This window comes from Cyprinodon tularosa, unplaced genomic scaffold (assembly GCF_016077235.1).
Source record: "Cyprinodon tularosa strain WSP-4 unplaced genomic scaffold, ASM1607723v1 ctg539, whole genome shotgun sequence".
Classification (NCBI taxonomy): domain Eukaryota; kingdom Metazoa; phylum Chordata; class Actinopteri; order Cyprinodontiformes; family Cyprinodontidae; genus Cyprinodon; species Cyprinodon tularosa.
Window position 1 is genome coordinate 1,579,196 of NW_024039273.1, and position 17,920 is coordinate 1,597,115.

General features: G+C 43.3%; 1 protein-coding gene across 1 annotated transcript; it reads left to right on the forward strand.

The window, feature by feature from the left end:
* Positions 1-99: 99 nt before the first annotated feature.
* On the forward strand, positions 100-17,564 carry exo1 (exonuclease 1). Its single transcript, XM_038304576.1, has 14 exons — positions 100-228; positions 2,387-2,563; positions 2,637-2,756; positions 5,519-5,642; positions 5,791-5,928; positions 7,232-7,444; positions 11,037-11,224; positions 11,308-11,410; positions 11,496-11,658; positions 11,788-11,983; positions 13,387-13,834; positions 14,511-14,585; positions 16,159-16,337; positions 17,370-17,564. The coding sequence occupies exons 2-14, from the start codon at positions 2,403-2,405 to the stop codon at positions 17,452-17,454; spliced, it is 2,193 nt and encodes a 730-aa protein (XP_038160504.1). The 5' UTR covers positions 100-228; positions 2,387-2,402; the 3' UTR covers positions 17,455-17,564.
* The last annotated feature ends 356 nt before the right edge of the window (positions 17,565-17,920 follow it).

Genomic DNA, 17,920 nt, shown 5'->3' on the forward strand with positions numbered 1-17,920 from the left:
ACGTCATCCAATTGTATGCCTCAGCACGTGACCATACGTGATAGTCAAGCGGGTTATTTTTTTTTTTTTTTACTTCCGGTACAGGTTGCCTACCTATTGGTCGATTTCTCGGCTGGGAACGCCCAGCTCGTCCTTTAGCCAATCGCGGCATCCCTTACTGGATCCCATCTTTTAGCGCTAAAAGCAAACCTGCTTCCAGCTTCGAGCTGCTGAATGGGGAGCAGAGAGGTGAGTTTAAGGCTCAGAGGCTTTACTTTAATACTACAGCTTGTTTTGCTGGTCAAACAGCAGCTATAACCGCTACCGTGGAGGAAGAGGGGAAAGTTTCTGAAGTTAGATGTTGGTCAGACGCCATGTTGGTGTAACTAAGCAGGTAACCGTCATCCTGAGGGACGGTCGGTGGCTCCTGGTAGCGGGTTAGAAGTGTCTGTTGATTCATGAGGCATCTAGAAACGTTTGGACTCATTGCTAAACTGTAGTAATGCTGCATTGATACCGTTTCACAGAGTACTGACACCTGCTGGACATTTAAAGACACGACAGGCAGCTGATTGACAGACTAAACTGGATTAATTAGATGACCTAGAATAATGATATAATTTAAGTTATTCTGGGTTATATTGTCCTCCTTCTGGGGGGACATGCCTGGAACCCCTTAAACCAGGGGTCTTCAACGTTTTCCAGACCAAGGATTCCCAAATTGATGGCAAGATGCAGTGAGGACCCCCTAATCATATACATTGTATGAAATTGTGTTCTATCAAACTGGTCCTATAGTCACTCTATTACAGATGGAGTAATGTAATGAAAGTAATTTCTCCTTGGGATTATTAAAGTATTTCTGATTCTGATTCCTGGTTGATCGGACAGGTGTTGTGAATGAAACGGTGCCCAGCTTGAAAGAGCTCCTGTGTGTCACTGAATGTGTGCATTGATGACTGAAAGACATCTTCTGCCTCCATTTATCTGTTTACTACAGTCTGTTGAATTCGTGTTAATTTAAAGACATTTAATTTGGTGGAAAAGAATTGCAGGGGGGAATGTTAAAAAAAAAAAAAAAAAAGTCAAAACTTTGCAACCCCCATGCTGTCTTCAATAGGGGGTTGCGGACCCCCCGTTGAAGACCTCCGATTTAACTTATTGTAGATTATATTGTATTATTTCATATCTATGTTTAAATTAAACATTAAATTGAAAATATCTTTGATATTTTAGATGCAGCCAATAAATAATTTAAACCTATCATAACGGGAAAATTTAGGGGAAATGTGAATGAGGAAGCTTGTGGACTAGGATTTTAAATTCCATTCATCCATCCATCCATTTCTCATCATGCTTATCCCTGCTGGGGTCTCGAGGGGTGCTGGTACTTATCTCCAGCTGTGTACGAGGCAGGCTACACCCTGGACAGGTCGCCAGTCCATCGCAGGGCAACACAGAGACTAACAGGACAAACAACCATTCACACACACACTCACACCTAAGCTAATTAACCTAACAGTCATGTTTTTGGACTGTGGGAGGAAGCCAGAGTACCCGGAGAGGACCCACGCATGCGCAGGGAGAACATGCTAACTCCATGCAGGAATGGAACCCGGAACCTTCTTGCTGCAAGGTAGCAGTGCTACCCACTGTTCCATTGAGCAGATAAATTCCGTTTATTTCTATAGAGGCAATTAAAAACACATTACAAATTCCCACTTTCCAGTTCATCAGATCATCCAGTCAAATTGATTAAAAGTTTTTTATCTAAAGAAAACCAGTTGATTGCATCGACTCATTGACTCGAATGCAATCCCTCACACTAAGCATGCTTGTAGCGACAGTGGAGAGGAAAAACTCCCTTTGAACAGGAAGAAACCTCCAGCAGAACATGATTTTAAAACAATAACTACAATGAAAACATTAAATAGACTAAGAGTCATTTTGAAATTTCACCTTAATTCAGATGAAGTTGAGTTATAACTGAGAGGAAAAGACTAACAGAATGAGGAAATAAAATAAAAATGGAACGGCTCAAACGCTCCTGTTCCTTTTAGGCTGCTACAAAATTCTTCATCATTTTAATGACAAACCGTAAAAGATGAGAAACTTTTTAGCAGATGCATCATGTTGACAGATACGTTTTTAAATACAATTTAGTGATTCGGTGAGTTGGAAACAACTCCTGGATCGGTCACATGACTTTCCTGAAACGACAAGCACACCGATACAGTGTTTAGCTCTATGGGCTCCATGCATCGCTGTTGCTGGATCCATCACTACGGGTTCAAATCCCACTGGTTTCTGGGGAAACCGTACCTTTTTTTTTTTTTTTTATGTCTGAAATGCAGACTGCATCGTGGCAATAGAGAGGAAGCTATGACTTCTGGTCTCTCCTCTCCAGGCTGCTGGATCTGACCATGGGGATCTCAGGACTGCTGCAGTTCATCAAAGATGCAGCAGAGCCGGTGAGCATCAGGAAATATAAAGGGCAGACTGTGGCTGTGGACACCTACTGCTGGCTGCATAAAGGAGCCTTTTCCTGTGCTGAGAAGCTGGCTAAAGGGGAACCAACCGACCAGTAAGGAGCTCCGACATTTTCATGTCAAAACAGAGAAGAAATCTTCCTCACTTTTCTATCTTTGTCCTTCCAGGTACGTCTGGTACTGCATGAAGTTTGTGGACATGATGTTAAACTTCTCAGTCAAACCCATTCTGGTGTTTGATGGCCGTAATTTGCCGTCTAAACAGGAAGTGGAAAAGACCCGCAGAGAGTGAGTTACCCACCCAGGCGCAGAGCTAGATGGGGGGCCAGGGCCTTTAGCCAACCATTGGTCACCCCTACCATTTATTTCCCTCTAACACAGATGGTGGTAGCAGAAATACTCTGAAGTAGAATATTCAAAACATTAACGTTTTTTGTGTTTAATTATACACATCAATATACTAACATTAAAGATGATAAATATAGAATTCATAATCTTTTCAGAACTAGATTTTGTGTTTTAGGAGGTAAAGATAAAATGATGAGTCTCATCAAATCATCTAGCAGTCTTCAGTGAAATCATGAATAACTATTTTAATAAAAACTTGTTAAATAATTTATTTCTGTAGATATTAGTGCTTGTAAATATCAATTTTATGCAGAATGATTATCGATAAAAGTAGGTAAGTAATGACAATGGAAAAGATATACTCAGATCTCAAACCTGAAATAATTTTATTCACTATTCCTTTTATTTAGAGGCCATGGATGTTTAAATATATGCGTCTATTTGTTAGCAAAGGCTGTGGGAAAGAATATGCTGGTAAAGAGTCTCTGTCATCCATGTCGTAGTCATTCTAAAAAAAAAAGAAAAACAATCCGTTGGACTTTGTTTCCAAGTTTGAAGACGGTTCGCTTCCCATCCGTTAGAATAGCTTTATAGAGTGGACAGAAACAAAGCCTTGTTTTTGTTTAGAAAGCATGTGAATTGGAACAGACCAACGGGTCCACTCTTTGGAATGCGGGTCATTGCGCTTCTTTTGTTAGCCTGTACTTTTGTAGGAGTTATTTGGTGTGCCTCTTATTGTGGGGATTCTTCCTATCGGAGGAATACTCTGATCTTTATATTGGAGAAACCAAACAACCACAGATACATGACCCAAGACAGAAGAGTGGCCTCCTCCGGACAAGACTAGGCTGTCCAGCTACACCTTATGGACAGACAACATTCTTTTCAGGACCAGAATGTTCACATTTTAGACCAAGAAGACAGGTGATTTGAGAGGGAGGTGAAGGAAGCCCCTTAAACAGAGGGGATGAACTCAGGTTTCAGCTTTTTAAAGCCTACAACAAAGCAATACAGTTGATTCCTTCCCTCTATCATTGCAACCCCCACCCCGTGACAGGGGAACAGAATAGCTACCTATTCAGCCAGGCCAAAGGTTCCCTTTAACGACCCCTCTTTCAGAGACATAGACAGATATGAAGCATCGCAGGCTAACAAAGCGCCCAAACAACCCCCATTTTGAATTGAAAATGCTTCCTGGATGGGAAGCAAAACATCTTCAAACTTGCAAACAAATTCCAGTGGATTGTTTTTAATTTCCTTTTTTTCGAACTTGTGAAGTATTATTTTTTTTGCCAAATATTCGTCTTTACTTAAGTTCTTTATTGTAGTTAACCCATTTGGGGAACTGTTGTCATCTTTATCCACCATCTGCCACTACAAGTTTACGGAAGTTAATATTTCAAGTTATATATGATATTTGACTTGTAAATGGGAAAACTAATTTATTTCTTTTCACAACCACTATTTGCAATGTGGTGACTATAGCAAGTAGTTAAAGGAAAATGTAAAAACCTTTCTGAAACAGTAACTTTCTGAATGTTTACTGTCCCAATAATGCTTTGATCTCCTATCAGGTGAAGGAAGCACATTTTAAAATGATTCATCAGGTTTATCCAACAGACCACTTTCTCTAACAGCCTCCCATCTTTTCTAGGAGTTTATTTTGGTTTTTTTGGTTGGAAAGTATAGTTTGTCTTTATTTAGAAAATATGGATGTTTCACTCATTAATTTTCCAGTTGGAACAGCATAGATTGAGCCTGAGGTTCTGGCGCCTATCCGCTTTCGGCCCCCCCCTCAGTGGACATTGGTTATTGCCTGGCCACCCTCATTACAATTTTCTGACTACAAATCAGAAAAACAATATTTAAATGCAGTAAAATAAAACAATTGTTTGAACTTTTGCATACAAATGATAAGAAAAATCTTTTTATTTAGTTTTCCAGTCCCTTTGCTGTGGCTTCAGCAGCAGTGGAGCTGACCTCCTCCGTGCGTGATCCTTCGCTGCCTTAATGCTAGTGATGAGTCCAGCTACAGCGATGCGTGGAGCCCAGAGAGAAAAACACTATCGGTGCGCGTGCCGTTTCCAGAAAGTCATGTGACCGATACATGTCAACATGATGCATCGGCTAAAATAAAATTCTCAACTTTTGCATTTTATGATTAAAATAAAGAATTTTGGAGCAGCCTAAAAGAAACAGGAATATTTCAGCCGTTGTGTTTTTATTTAAATTTTCTTGTTGTGTCATCCTTTTCCTCTCAGTTATCACTCAACTTATCTCAATTAAAGTTAATTTCAAATTGACTCTTAGTTTATTTACTGTTTTTACTGTACTTGTTGTTTTAAAATTATTATTCAAAATCCTAGTCCACAATCATCCTCATTCACATATTCCCCTAAATTTTCACATTATGATAAATGTTACGTTATTTATTGGCTGCACATAGAAATATTAAAGATATTTTCAATTTAAACATAGATATGAAATAATACAATATAACCTACAATGATATAATTTTCCTAGGTCATCAAATCAATTCAGTTTAGTCTTGTCTAATAAGCTGCCTGTAGTGTCTTTAAATGTCCAGCAGGTGTCAGTATTCTTTGACACAGTATCAAAGCAGGATTAATACAGTTTGGCTTCAAGAGGCCTCATTAACCATCTCTACTATAAAGGTTTTGGTTTCTTTGTGTCTCTTTCAGGCGCAGGGAGGCCAACCTTCAGAAAGGCCGGCAGCTGCTGCGGGAAGGCAAACTGTCCGAGGCCAGAGACTGCTTCGGACGCTGCGTTAACATCACACCCACCATGGCTCATAACCTCATTAAGGTACGGCTTCTTCAGTTCATCTATGGAACGAAGTAAAGATGGAATCTAGGATCCGTCTGAATGATATTACTGCTTTTGGAGTCTGGAAACATTGGACCATTATTCTCTGCAGGGATGTGGTTTAATGTGATGTTTTTTCCTCATCCAGGCTGCCAGGCAGAGGGGGGTGGACTGTGTGGTGGCTCCCTATGAAGCTGATGCTCAGCTAGCTTACCTCACCAAATCTGGCTTTGCTCAAGCTGTCATCACTGAGGATTCGGACCTGTTGGCATTTGGCTGCAAAACGGTGAGTGGAACAAAAGCAGGACTGCTGACGGCCTAAATACACCCAACTGTCAATTCAATTCAGTTTATTTCTATAGCGCCAATTCACAACTCATGTCATCTCAAGGCACTTTCCAGTTCACCAGATTATCCACTCAGATTGATTAAAAGTTTTCTATCTAAGGAAAACCAGTTGAATGCATTGACTCAATGACTCAAAGGCAATCCCTCACACCTCCAGCAGATCCAGGCTCAGTGTGAGCGGCCATCTGCTGAGGCCGACTGGGGTTCATGGAGACAGAAGCAGACATAGAAAAAGAAGCATAGATACAAAAGGCAACTGTCAGCCAGCTCCACAGGCGGCCCCGTCCAGGAAACACGTAGACGAGCTCTGAGCCAGCTCCCATGTCAGAGGATGAAGAGAGCACATCCAGTTAGTCACAGTCAGAGAAACAGGACTACACTGAAAAAACAGACCGATCTCCAACATCTATAAACAAAGGCATTGATGGCAGCAGCACAGCTGATATTTCTCTCCAGGATGGAGTCACAGCCAAACAGGAACAGACCAGATGAAGCTACTATGAGAAAAAGCAGAGAGAGCAGAACGTTAGAGATTAAACTAATAGATTCTGCAGAGTGGGAGAATAGAGATAGAATGATAAATAGGGGTCCCTATGTCCTCCAGCAGTCTAAGCCTATAGCAGCATAATTATAGAGATAGCTCAGGATAACCTGAGCCACTCTAACTATAAGCTTTATCAAAAAGGAAAGTTTTAAGCCTAGCCTTAGAAGTAGACAGGGTGTCTGCATCACGAACTAAAACTGGTAGTTGGTTCCACAGGAGAGGAGCCTGATAACTAAAAGATCTGCCTCCCATTCTACTTTTAGAAATTCTAGGAACCACTTCTAGCTTTGGTTCCTCCCACCACGAAGGAGCTGCTCAGGTTGATCAGTGACCAGTTAGCAGGGAGCATGGTGAGGGGCGGTGCTGGAGAACAGCCGATTCCCTGCTTGAGCCCCAAAGACAGCAGGGCCCATAGAGCAGCCTTCTGGGTTTTTAGCCCAACATTAGCTCTTCTTATCTTCCAGGGGCCCTCAGACGGCTCAGCGCTGCTCTAGTTTGGACTTATACCAGCAGAGTAAATGTTTCAACCAGGCATGTATTTCAGACCAGAGGCACTAAATACAGACATCCAGCAGCAGTTACTGCTGAGAGGTTGGACCTGCTAATGCTAAAGCTAGTGGTTTCAGGAGGTGAAGTGCTCCTGGTCCTTTGTCTCATCAGTCGCTAGGAAACATGTTTGATCTTTTCCTGTTTGTAGGTGATTCTCAAAATGGACAAGCACGGCAACGGGGTGGAGATCGACCTGAACAACCTGGGCCGCTGCCGCTCCCTGGGGGACGTTTTCACCCAGGAGAAGTTCCGCTACATGTGCATCCTGGCTGGCTGTGATTATCTCCCCTCCCTGCACGGCATCGGCCTGGGGAAGGCCTGCAAGCTGCTGCGGCTCGCAAAGGACCCCGACATCCTGAAGGTGGGGGCTCGATAAGTTTATTTTATCGATGAAAATCTGGTTTCTAGATGTTCCCAGGTCCTAAAAAACGGAGCTGCAGCCCTGAAGCTCACAGTCACCGCCATTTCTCCAAAAACCCTCTGATCCTGAACACATCAGTGGACGTTTATCAAGCCTAGCTGTTTTGGAGCCTAGCCTGATATTTTCATGCTGATAGGAACTTACTGCTGCTGGTTCTGTAACTCCTGGGTTAATTTTACTTGGGTCAGATTGTTCTTAAGCCAGGCATACACTGTATGATTCTTTGCCCTTTTTCGGGCCGATTCTCCAGTCGTGCGAGAATTTTTCGATCAGGCCGACTTTCAGCCTGATTGGTGCATCTTGTAGTGTACAGGGGGTAACGAGGGGCGATCAGCTTCTCACCACCATCTCCCCATCAGGAATCTTAAGGTCGGGAGAAAATCAAACATGTTTGAAAGGGTGCGAGTGAAATGGAGTTCTTTCTGTCAAATTGACATACCGTAGTAGCTACGTTTGCTCAGCCATGTCTTTGTCCAAATACGTCGTCACCTTTTCTTTTTAGGGCTTTCAGCACAAAATTGCACAAATTTCCAAGGCAGCGCGTTTCACTCTAGTGAGTAGAGGTGAGTATTGGCATGACTGTTGCGATTCGATACATGTCGCGATACTTGGGTCACGATACGATATTATCACGATATTGCAGTATCACTATATATTGCCATATTTTCCCCAGCTATCAAAATCAAATGATGAGATTAAACAGCAAGTGCTGTATATTTTCATCAGAAAATATTGATTAGGTATTATTATCCATGTTGTTTGGGGTTTTCTTCCACTGTGACTGCCTCAAATACAGATTTGGTGCTGCACGCACAGTTAAAGGGCTCCACAGCGCTTTCTGCCAGAGTGGTGGTGCAGAGGTAGCCCATTTTCCCATCAATGTTTTATGAAACCATTTTTTTTTTTTTTGAAAATCAATACTAAGAAGTGAAAGATTGATATTATATTGGGCAGGCGAATATCACGATATATCGCCAAAACGATTATTTCCCACACCCCTACTAATGAGCTTCATATTCCTCTTGTACTGGTTTGGCTTCCAGATAGATGAGTCCGAGTAGCGCCATCTCACTGCAGAGCTGCGACAGTCATGGTTTTTAGACGTACAGTGTGAGCAGGTAGATCGCATCAGAGTGAACAAACATTGTGAGCTGTGAACTTTTAAAGCCTGAGGTTTCATCGTACAGTTGGAGCTGTAGCTGCGTGCAATAATAAAAAAAAAGGTACAGTGTATGCCCGACTTTAGTTGATGGAGCCTTTTCTACCTGTAGCTCTGTTAAATAATGAATAAAAGCTAGTATGATACATGCTAATATGGCAACAGGTCGTTATTGTATCGGAAATGAAATACTTTTACTGCGACATCCCTAACATGATGTATATTTATTGGTTTGTTCTAAGCTGCTCTGCAGACATCAGGAGAAATGGCGATGATGAGTTTAACTCCTCCTGGCCTATAAGTGGCGCCCTCACGCTCATCTGCTTTTTTTCCGTATTGTCAGCCAGCTGGTAGCCAGGTCCACTAATGCTAATGCTAACATTCATTTTAATTGCCTCTATTCCCTCTGAGCCATTTTATTGTTAGGAAGACTAAAGTATTCAGACTTCCTCCTTTAAAGGAAAAAAAACGGTCAGCAGGGAATAATCAATGGATCATTATTTATACCTAAAACTAATACGTTAGTGGTAATTTAATGAATTTGGCCTTAATCAATAAAAACAATAATATTTATCGTGATCACAGTCTGGGAGCGGCCATTTTTTCCCCCCACTTTTATCTTTATTTTTTTTGACAATAAAAGAATCAATGAACTGATGTCAGCCCTCTGAGCATCAGCAAGGTACTAAACCAAAACAAAATGAACAGTCGAACCAAAGACAGCAACCGGTTGACGTGATACAAGTCAGTCAGTTTCCGAGGCTAATTTATGTTATCCATTTTTCCCATTTTTCTTTGAATTTAGCTTTTTTCAGTCTTAAAATGAAAGTCATTCTTTCCATAGTGAATATTTCCTCCATAATGTCCCTCCACTGAGTATGGTTGGATGGCTCACGTCTGAGCCATCTTCTTGTTATGGCTTTCCTCCCTCTGCTGACAGTCATATCTTAACCAAATGCTGATCATCTTTTTTCACATTAGACATAAGGCCCAGATACATTGTGGTAAAAGTAAATGGAACAGAATACAACAGTTCTTTGCACAGAGGAAGGGGGATAGAAGACCAGAAAGGTTTGATCTCAATGCAGTTCCAGAAAACATGTGCATGGTTGGCGTCAGCAGCGCCACATTGCCTCCAACACATTTACTGGGTGGACAGTAGTTAACTTTTAATAGATGGCGTGATAAAGAATTGAATGAAAATTTCCGGTTGAATTCCCTCCATTTTAGCGAATTTGTAGAAGTCTGAGACAATTAGCAGATTTTATACCATTTTTCATTTGAAATTGTGACCATTGTTTATTTTTCCCACTTTTATTTGACATGCAGAGTTTTACTTTTTTTTTTTTTACATGGAATTAGGGAGCGGCCATTTTTGCCCAAATATAGTAACCCCTCCCTCCTGCCATCTTCCAGCAGTGACGTCAGGGTGCGGTAAGCCTAGCGCCATTCTCCCCGCTTCACAAGCTAAATCAATGGGAACTACTAGACACATCTGCAATCAACAACAATTATTGAAGATTTCCAGAGGATTTCACCATTGAAATTCACCAGAGCTATAGTGAAACTGACAATGCCCACGTGCATGGCAGCTGGATGTTGGAATACATCGAGTAAAAGAGAAAAAAAAAGTTATTTCATCTTTCTGATTCCTGATCCTCCACGGACGGGTTGGTCGTTGGATCGTCAACTTGAAGAGGGAGGATTTACCATCGAACTTCTGGCCAGAGAAAAAACCCGTAATATGTAGCCAACATTTGGAAGAAGAATGTTTTCAAGATGACTTGGATAATAGCGCGTTGTGACAAACACCAGATACAGCACTGGGACTTGATCAACAGCCGATACCGCACAGTGACGTCATAAACCAGTAGGTGGCAGTAGTGTTCTTTGACAAAATGGATGCCTCCAGTAAAGAACATTTAAAGGAAAATTACTCTGAATTTAAAAATGTATCATGTATTGAACAGGATGTAATAATTTCATATTTAAAGTAATTTAAGAAGTTTGAATCTGGAATATGAGCGGCCTTTTCTTTTAATGCCGCAGCGCTCTGACTGACCTGTGACAGACCTTCTGTTTGCCTACATGATCAAACATTATCAGGGTCATAAAAAACTACTGAAGGAAAATGTCCAACTCAGACCATTCTGCTTTTAGTGTAAATAATAGTTTCGAATTTAAAAAAAAATAAAAGCTGTATGATAGATAAATAAAACAGGAAGGTGAAAGTATTAAAATGTTGGTGCTACATCCCTCCCCTAGGGGGCAGAACTAGACCATGAGTTCCCTTCAAATGCTCTGTTCTGTTTGCTCTGGTCTGTTTATTGGTGGAGACGACCACATGTTTGAACCTCCTCCTCCTCCCACCAGGTTATCAGGAAGATGGGTCAGTACCTGAAGATGAACCTGGTGGTTCCGGATCAGTACATTGAGGGCTTCATCCGAGCCAATAACACTTTCCTGTACCAGCTGGTGTTTGATCCTGTCAGGAGGAAGGTGGTCCCTCTGAATCCGTACCCAGAGCACGTGGACCCAGCCTCCCTCAGCTACGCCGGAACGTATCCTCTGTCTCTGATGCTCTCTTTCACCTCATGGCTTTTTAGTATCAGTGAGATTTCCCCCTTAGTGACGTTGTGTTCAGAAATGTAGGAGAAGACAAAGGCTTGGATCTGGCGCTGGGAAACCTGGACATCAACACTATGGAGAGGATAGATGACTTTAGTCCAGACAAGCCCCGCCCCCAGGTATCCTTTCTCTTGTTGATGAAGGTCAGAATGGATATCAGAAGCGATGGCATCAAGTCCCTCATGTTTGGAAATGTCTCTCCAGTCCAGCAGCTCCAAGGCTCCAGCAGGAACCAGCATCTGGAGCAGGAACTTCAGAGCAGCTGCTGCAGACGGAGCGCCCTCCACCAGGGAGCAGCAGAGAGCCGCTGGTGGGGATCACCGAAGGTTTCAGCACAGAGAGCAGCTGATGAAGAGGAGGAGAGAAGGTGAGCTGGAAGAAGAACTCAGACATTTTTATTTGACTCCAGAATATTAAAGTAATAAAACATTTAAACCAAATAAACATTTAGATAAGAAAGTTTTTTTTTTTATTAGAGGTCTTTTCTGTCTTCCAGAGTCCTGTCTCTCGGACCAGGAGGTGCTGCAGCAGTACTCCCCCTCAGGGTCCAAACGAACCAAGCCAGAAGCCGGCAGGCCGACGGTCAGCAGCAGCCAGCCTCGGCTCCGTAACTGCTTTGCCTCCGCAACGCTGCTGCAGAGGAGAAACGAGGAGGAGGAGGAGGAGAGCGGCAGCCAGCCCACCCACAGCAGGTGATGTCATCAGCAAACCACAGCCTCTGATTGGTTCTTGATCTAGCGGTTTAGTTTTCTTTAGAAAAGTCTCTTCAGTTTAAGGAGCCTAAACTAGCAGCTGCTTCCAGATTGGTTCACAGAGAAACAGCAGCTGCAGCATCAGATCGGTGTCAGCCTTCCTGACAGATTCTAGATGCTCCAATAAACTGACAGCTTTAGGCTGTGAAACAGACAAGCCTAGCTGTAGAGTTTCTAGAATGGCTGTTTGATTCCAAACAAATCAGCAGCTCAGGGACCCATGGAGGAGACTCCATCCAGGAGGGTGGGACCCTCTGTGGGGGCCGGTCCCAGATCTTCTACTCTAGTCTATTGGTTTCCATTCTATTAGGTTATGTTTTATTCTGTTCTATTCTATTCAGTTCGGTTCTATTCTGTTCTCTTGTATTTGGTTTGGGTTTTTTCCTGTTTTCTTTTATTCAGTTCTATTTTGTCGAATTCTATTTGGTCCAGGTCAATGTGGTCCAGGTCTATTCGGTTCGAGTCTGTTCTATTCGGCCTGGTTCTATTCAGTCAGATTCGGTCCAATCAGTTCGGCTATATTCGGTTCTTAGACGGGCGCCAGGTGTGCTGTGACCACTGCTGTGAACTTAATTGGTTGTGATCTTTGATTCCAGCCCATAAACCTGTTGTTGAATCAAGCTTCTCATCCTTCAAACCAGCCAAGTAGAGAAAAGTGAAGAGCTCTCCCTCGGCCTGTGCTACAGTGGAGGAGACATTTCACCCACTGCCACTGTGGGAAACTCAGAGGAACCATCCTTTCTCCAGCTGGTTTGACTGTGCTGGAAGTCTGCATCTTTCCCGCTCTAGCATCTATCTCTATAAATCTAGAGCAGAGTCGCAGCTGTAGCTCGTTATATGGAGGTTAACGATTGAACCACTGCTGCACCTTCATCCTGTGCAGGAAAGAAGCAGATGGAGATGATCCTAGAGGTTTTATAGATGTGGTGGGCGATTCCAGTTCCTGCAACTTTTTAGATCCATCCTTGGTCGAACACACCTGAATCAAATGGCTGAGTTCGCTCCTCAGGACACAGTCAGTTCCTCCAGAGTCCTCTAAATCATCAATTTACTTCATTAAGGTGTGTTGAACCAAAGGCAGATCTAAAAGTTACATTAGCGGCCCTCAGGAACTGGAATCCTGTAACCTGTTTTCTGGGGACCAACTGGGAGCAGTAATGAGGAGAGGACGACAGCAGCAGATCGATGAGGTGGAGAAGCTCTTTCTCCTGATTGGTCTGTTTCCCACCAATGAGCCTCTCTCTCCTTCCTGCCTCGGACTGCAGCTGCTATCGCATGTTGTGTGTTTGTGTCTAGGGACGCCTCTTAGGCCTCAGCTCTACTGTTCTTCTTCTTCCTTCCAGATTCTTCAGCAGCTGGAGTCCAGGAAGCGCTGAGAGGCCTTCTGCTGAACCTTTGGAGCCCACGGTGGAGGGATCTTCTGTTGGGGGTAGCGATGGTCCTGACAGCCCCCCTGCAGCGGCCCCTGGCCCTCCTGTGTCCCCTGGCCCCAGCCCTCCTGTGTCCCCTGCTCCAGCTGGTCGGGGCCTGAAGCTGTTCCAGTGGTCAGGCGGCTCCCATCGCTGCAGAGCAGCACAGTCTCCCTCAGGCCTAGCAGCCTTGCAGCGCTTTGAGTATCAGAGAGACGTCTCCTCCAGTCTTCAGAAGGCTCGGTCACCTTCTGGAGGCTCCGCCCCCTCAGAAATGAAATCAGAGAACAAGGACAACCCCCCAGACTCTCCTCCCTCCCAGGACAGCGCTTACTTCTCCCAGAGCCAGAGAGACGAGGTCCTCCCCTGCAGCTTCTCCCCTGTAAGTCACACCTCTGTGGTTCAGAGCTGCTGCTGGGTGGCGGTGGAGGCGGTGGAGGAGGTGGGGTCCAAACCAGCTGTTTTAGAATTGGAGCGCCAAACGGCTTCTATGCTCTGAGGGAACCTGTAGATATAATCCCTCAGATTAGAGAGGATGAAATTCGCTGAGTCATGCTTTAGAGAATTTAAAAGGTTTGGCTTTTTGTATGGAGCCCAGTTTCTGCCAAAATAAATGTATACTAAATAAAACTAGGAAAAAAAATTTATGGAAGTTAATAAAAAAAAAACAAAGAATGGAAAAATTAGCCAAAATTTATTTTAATTTATATTTTTTCTGTTTATTTCCTGTGGAAATGTGTTTATCCAATTGAATATTAGATAAACAGCGCTCCATACGTTTCCTCCTATCCTCTAAAATGGTTCAGTTCTCAGTGCTGTTAGCACGTTGCTAGTTAGCTTCCTCAGCGTGCATCCACCATCCAGCGGACCATGTGAGCCATATGGGTCGTTCTGGACGATCCCCTGCCATCATCATCCTCATTGCTGTCGTTCTTCATCCCTTCCTGTCAGTCATTTCCTAGGGGCTTCCTAAAACAGCAGCAGAATCTTAATGGAGTTTGGACCAGTTTAAATCCTCTGCTTTAGGTTCTTATGGTTATTTTTCTGTTCTTTGCCAGGAGACCAGTTCAGAACCAGGGAGTCCTGCTCCTGTGACTGAGGCCACTGGGAAACCAGCCCTGCTGGGCTCCAAGGTGGGTTTTCCAGATGCTCCATTGGCTCCCTTTCACAGCTGGAGAACATGGCGGAAAGTCTGAGCTGTGATCACTGTTGGTTTATTCCTTCTTAACCCGATTCCTAGACGTTATTCCTTTCCTTAATTTTCAGAAAAAGAGTATTTCTATCAATCCTTCTTTAAGAATCCAGAAATTCCTTTTCAGAGACAGAAACTGATTTATGGATATTGGCGATGAATCAGTCAGCAAGGTTCTGATGCCGTTCATGGTTCTGTTGGCTAACAAAACGCAGGCTAGCAAAGCATAGGCTTGTGAAACGTGGGCTAGCATAATGTGGGTTGGTGAAACATGGGCTAATATAACATGGGCTAGCATAATGTGGGTTGGTGAAACGTGGGCTAATATAACATGGGCTAGCATAACGTGGGTTGGTGAAACATGGGGTGGCATAACGTGGGTTGGTGAAACATGAGCTGGCAAAACGTGCGTTGGTGAAACATGGGCTGGTGAAACGTGGGCTAATATAACGTGGGCTAGCATAATGTGGGTTGGTGAAACATGGGGTGGCATAACGTGGGTTGGTGAAACATGAGCTGGCAAAACGTGCGTTGGTGAAACATGGGCTGGTGAAACGTGGGCTAATATAACGTGGGCTAGCATAATGTGGGTTGGTGAAACATGGGGTGGCATAACGTGGGTTGGTGAAACATGAGGTGGCAAAACGTGCGTTGGTGAAACATGGGCTGGTGAAACGTGGGCTAATATAACGTGGGCTAATATAAGGTGGGCTAGCATAACGTGGGTTGGTGAAACATGGGGTGGCATAACGTGGGTTGGTGAAACATGAGGTGGCAAAACGTGCGTTGGTGAAACATGAGGTGGCAAAACGTGCGTTGGTGAAACATGAGGTGGCAAAACGTGCGTTGGTGAAACATGGGCTGGTGAAACGTGGGCTAATATAACGTGGGCTAGCATAATGTGGGTTGGTGAAACGTGGGCTAATATAACATGGGCTAGTATAACGTGGGTTGGTTAAACGTGGGCTAATATAACATGGGCTAGCATAACGTGGGTTGGTGAAACATGGGGTGGCATAACGTGGGTTGGTGAAACATGAGGTGGCAAAACGTGCGTTGGTGAAACATGAGGTGGCAAAACGTGCGTTGGTGAAACGTGGGCTAATATAACGTGGGCTAGCATAATGTGGGTTGGTGAAACGTGGGCTAATATAACGTGGGCTAGCATAATGTGGGTTGGTGAAACGTGGGCTAATATAACGTGGGCTAGCATAATGTGGGTTGGTGAAACAAGGGCTAGCATAACGTGGGTTGGTGAAACAAGGGCTAGCATAACATGGGCTAGCATGACGGAGGTAGTGCTAATGGTTGGCCTTAAGGTGTGGCTAATAAAGGCGCTAATGAGGCCACTGACAGGCAGCCATAGATTGAAATCATCCCTTGCTGACGCTGTCCAGCTTCTCCTGACTGCTTGTTTTCAGCAGCTCTGGTTCTGTCCTCCTCCTACTGTACTCTCTGATGGACTTCTGTCTTCAACGTTCGGACCTCCTGCAGCTGCTTCCTGTTGTCTCCAGGTTTCTGGACTGTCGAGGCTGAAATCCAGCGTTCGGAACCAGGCGGCAGGTTCGCCGATGTTGGGCCCAGCCAGAGCCAGCGGTCTGAGGAAGAAGAAAAGCTCCTCCAGCAACAACGAGAACAACCCTGGAGTCCAGGCCACCATTAGCAGCCTCTGGAAGAACTTCAGCTTTAAGAAGTAAGAAAGTCCTGATGATGATGTTAGATCTTATTTAATATTAGTGAACATTTTCCTTCAACTCCGTGGTTTGTGTATGGACTCTGAAAAGGGTCCAAATGTTTATAAACTTAGAAATGTTAGTTGAAACAGAAAAAATATAAGTTGATATTGAATGTCAAATTTTTACTGTATAATATAAAAAACTAAAAAAGTGAATTCTAAATTCTTCCCCTCAGCATGAAAAAACCCAATTCAGTCTGGTATTTTTATTACACTTCAAATCCCTTTAAGTTTCTTTTTTTTTTTTTTTTTTATTCCTTTTTGATTTTTTTTCTTCTCAGGATTATTTTTACACTTTCAAATGAGTTTTTTTCACATTCAGATTTTGACTCCAATCTGACGGGAGTGGGCGGGGAAACATGATTGAAAGCTTGCAGCAGTGCTGGAGAGATGTCTGGTCCCATGTTGCATTCATGGACTGTGGGAACTCCAACTTCTTGAGCAAGTAGTTGTAGCTCCACAGTCCATGAATGCAACATGAAAAGGGACATTTGATCACAAACAAAATGTCATTTTGTAGACACTATATGTTTACAAAGCGACAATAGAAGTTGTCTAAGTCTCCAGCGCTGCTGCATGCTGTCAGTCACTTTCTAAAAAGAAATTTAAAAGGAAAAATGTTATTAAAATATTAAACTGAATTTGGATTCAATTTTTTATTTTTATGTATGGTTTTTTTAGTGTTTCACATTATGAGGTAAAAACTTCATATTAAATATCAAGGTTTAGAACTTAACAAACATTTTGACTGCTTTCTGACTCCATATTTGTCGCTCAGAGGAGCCGCTGTGGCCTGATGCTTTCTACCGTCACAGGAAGTGGTTCATGTTTATTTTAGGGCCGCTATTTTGATCTGCAAAGCGTTTCTGTTTTACTCCTCGCTGTAATCTAAGCAACAGGTTGGCATTTCCTCTGTCATTAAAGAAGTAGAGTGTCTGTCGGAGCCGTTTCCTCAGAACATCCAGATCTCATCAGTGTTTTTGTTTTCAGGGAACCTGTGAAGATGAGCTCCTCTAAGAAACCAAAGCCCATGTCGCCAGTGAGAGACAACCTGCTGATTGCTCAGCCAACATGAACGCCTCGGCTCTGAGGAGCCCAGCTTTTTAACATACCGTGTATGTCGTCCATTTCTCTTCATTCCTGTCCAGTTTTTACTGTTTTAAATAAAAACACTTAAAACATCCTGTAGGCTGCAGCTTTTCTGTCTTAAATATGCCCCGCTCTTTAATGATCGAAGCTAAATAATTAGTTTTAAATAATAAAGCAACAACTACACTTCTATAGAATAAAATTAGTTTTACAGGTAGAAAACAATAGCTTTATATATCTAGATGGTTCCGAAAACCAAACTATTTGTGGTTACCATGCCAACGTCTACACCAGTAGGAGTGGCCGACTGGAGTTGTAAGGCTGAGCTCAGCTGCATGACGGAGCTTCTTCTCTGAAGAACATTTATTCATATTTAAGTCAACACCCCCCACCCCCAGCTGTTCCTGGCTGGTAGGAGTCCAACCAGCAACAAACTCCTCTAATTTGTTCCT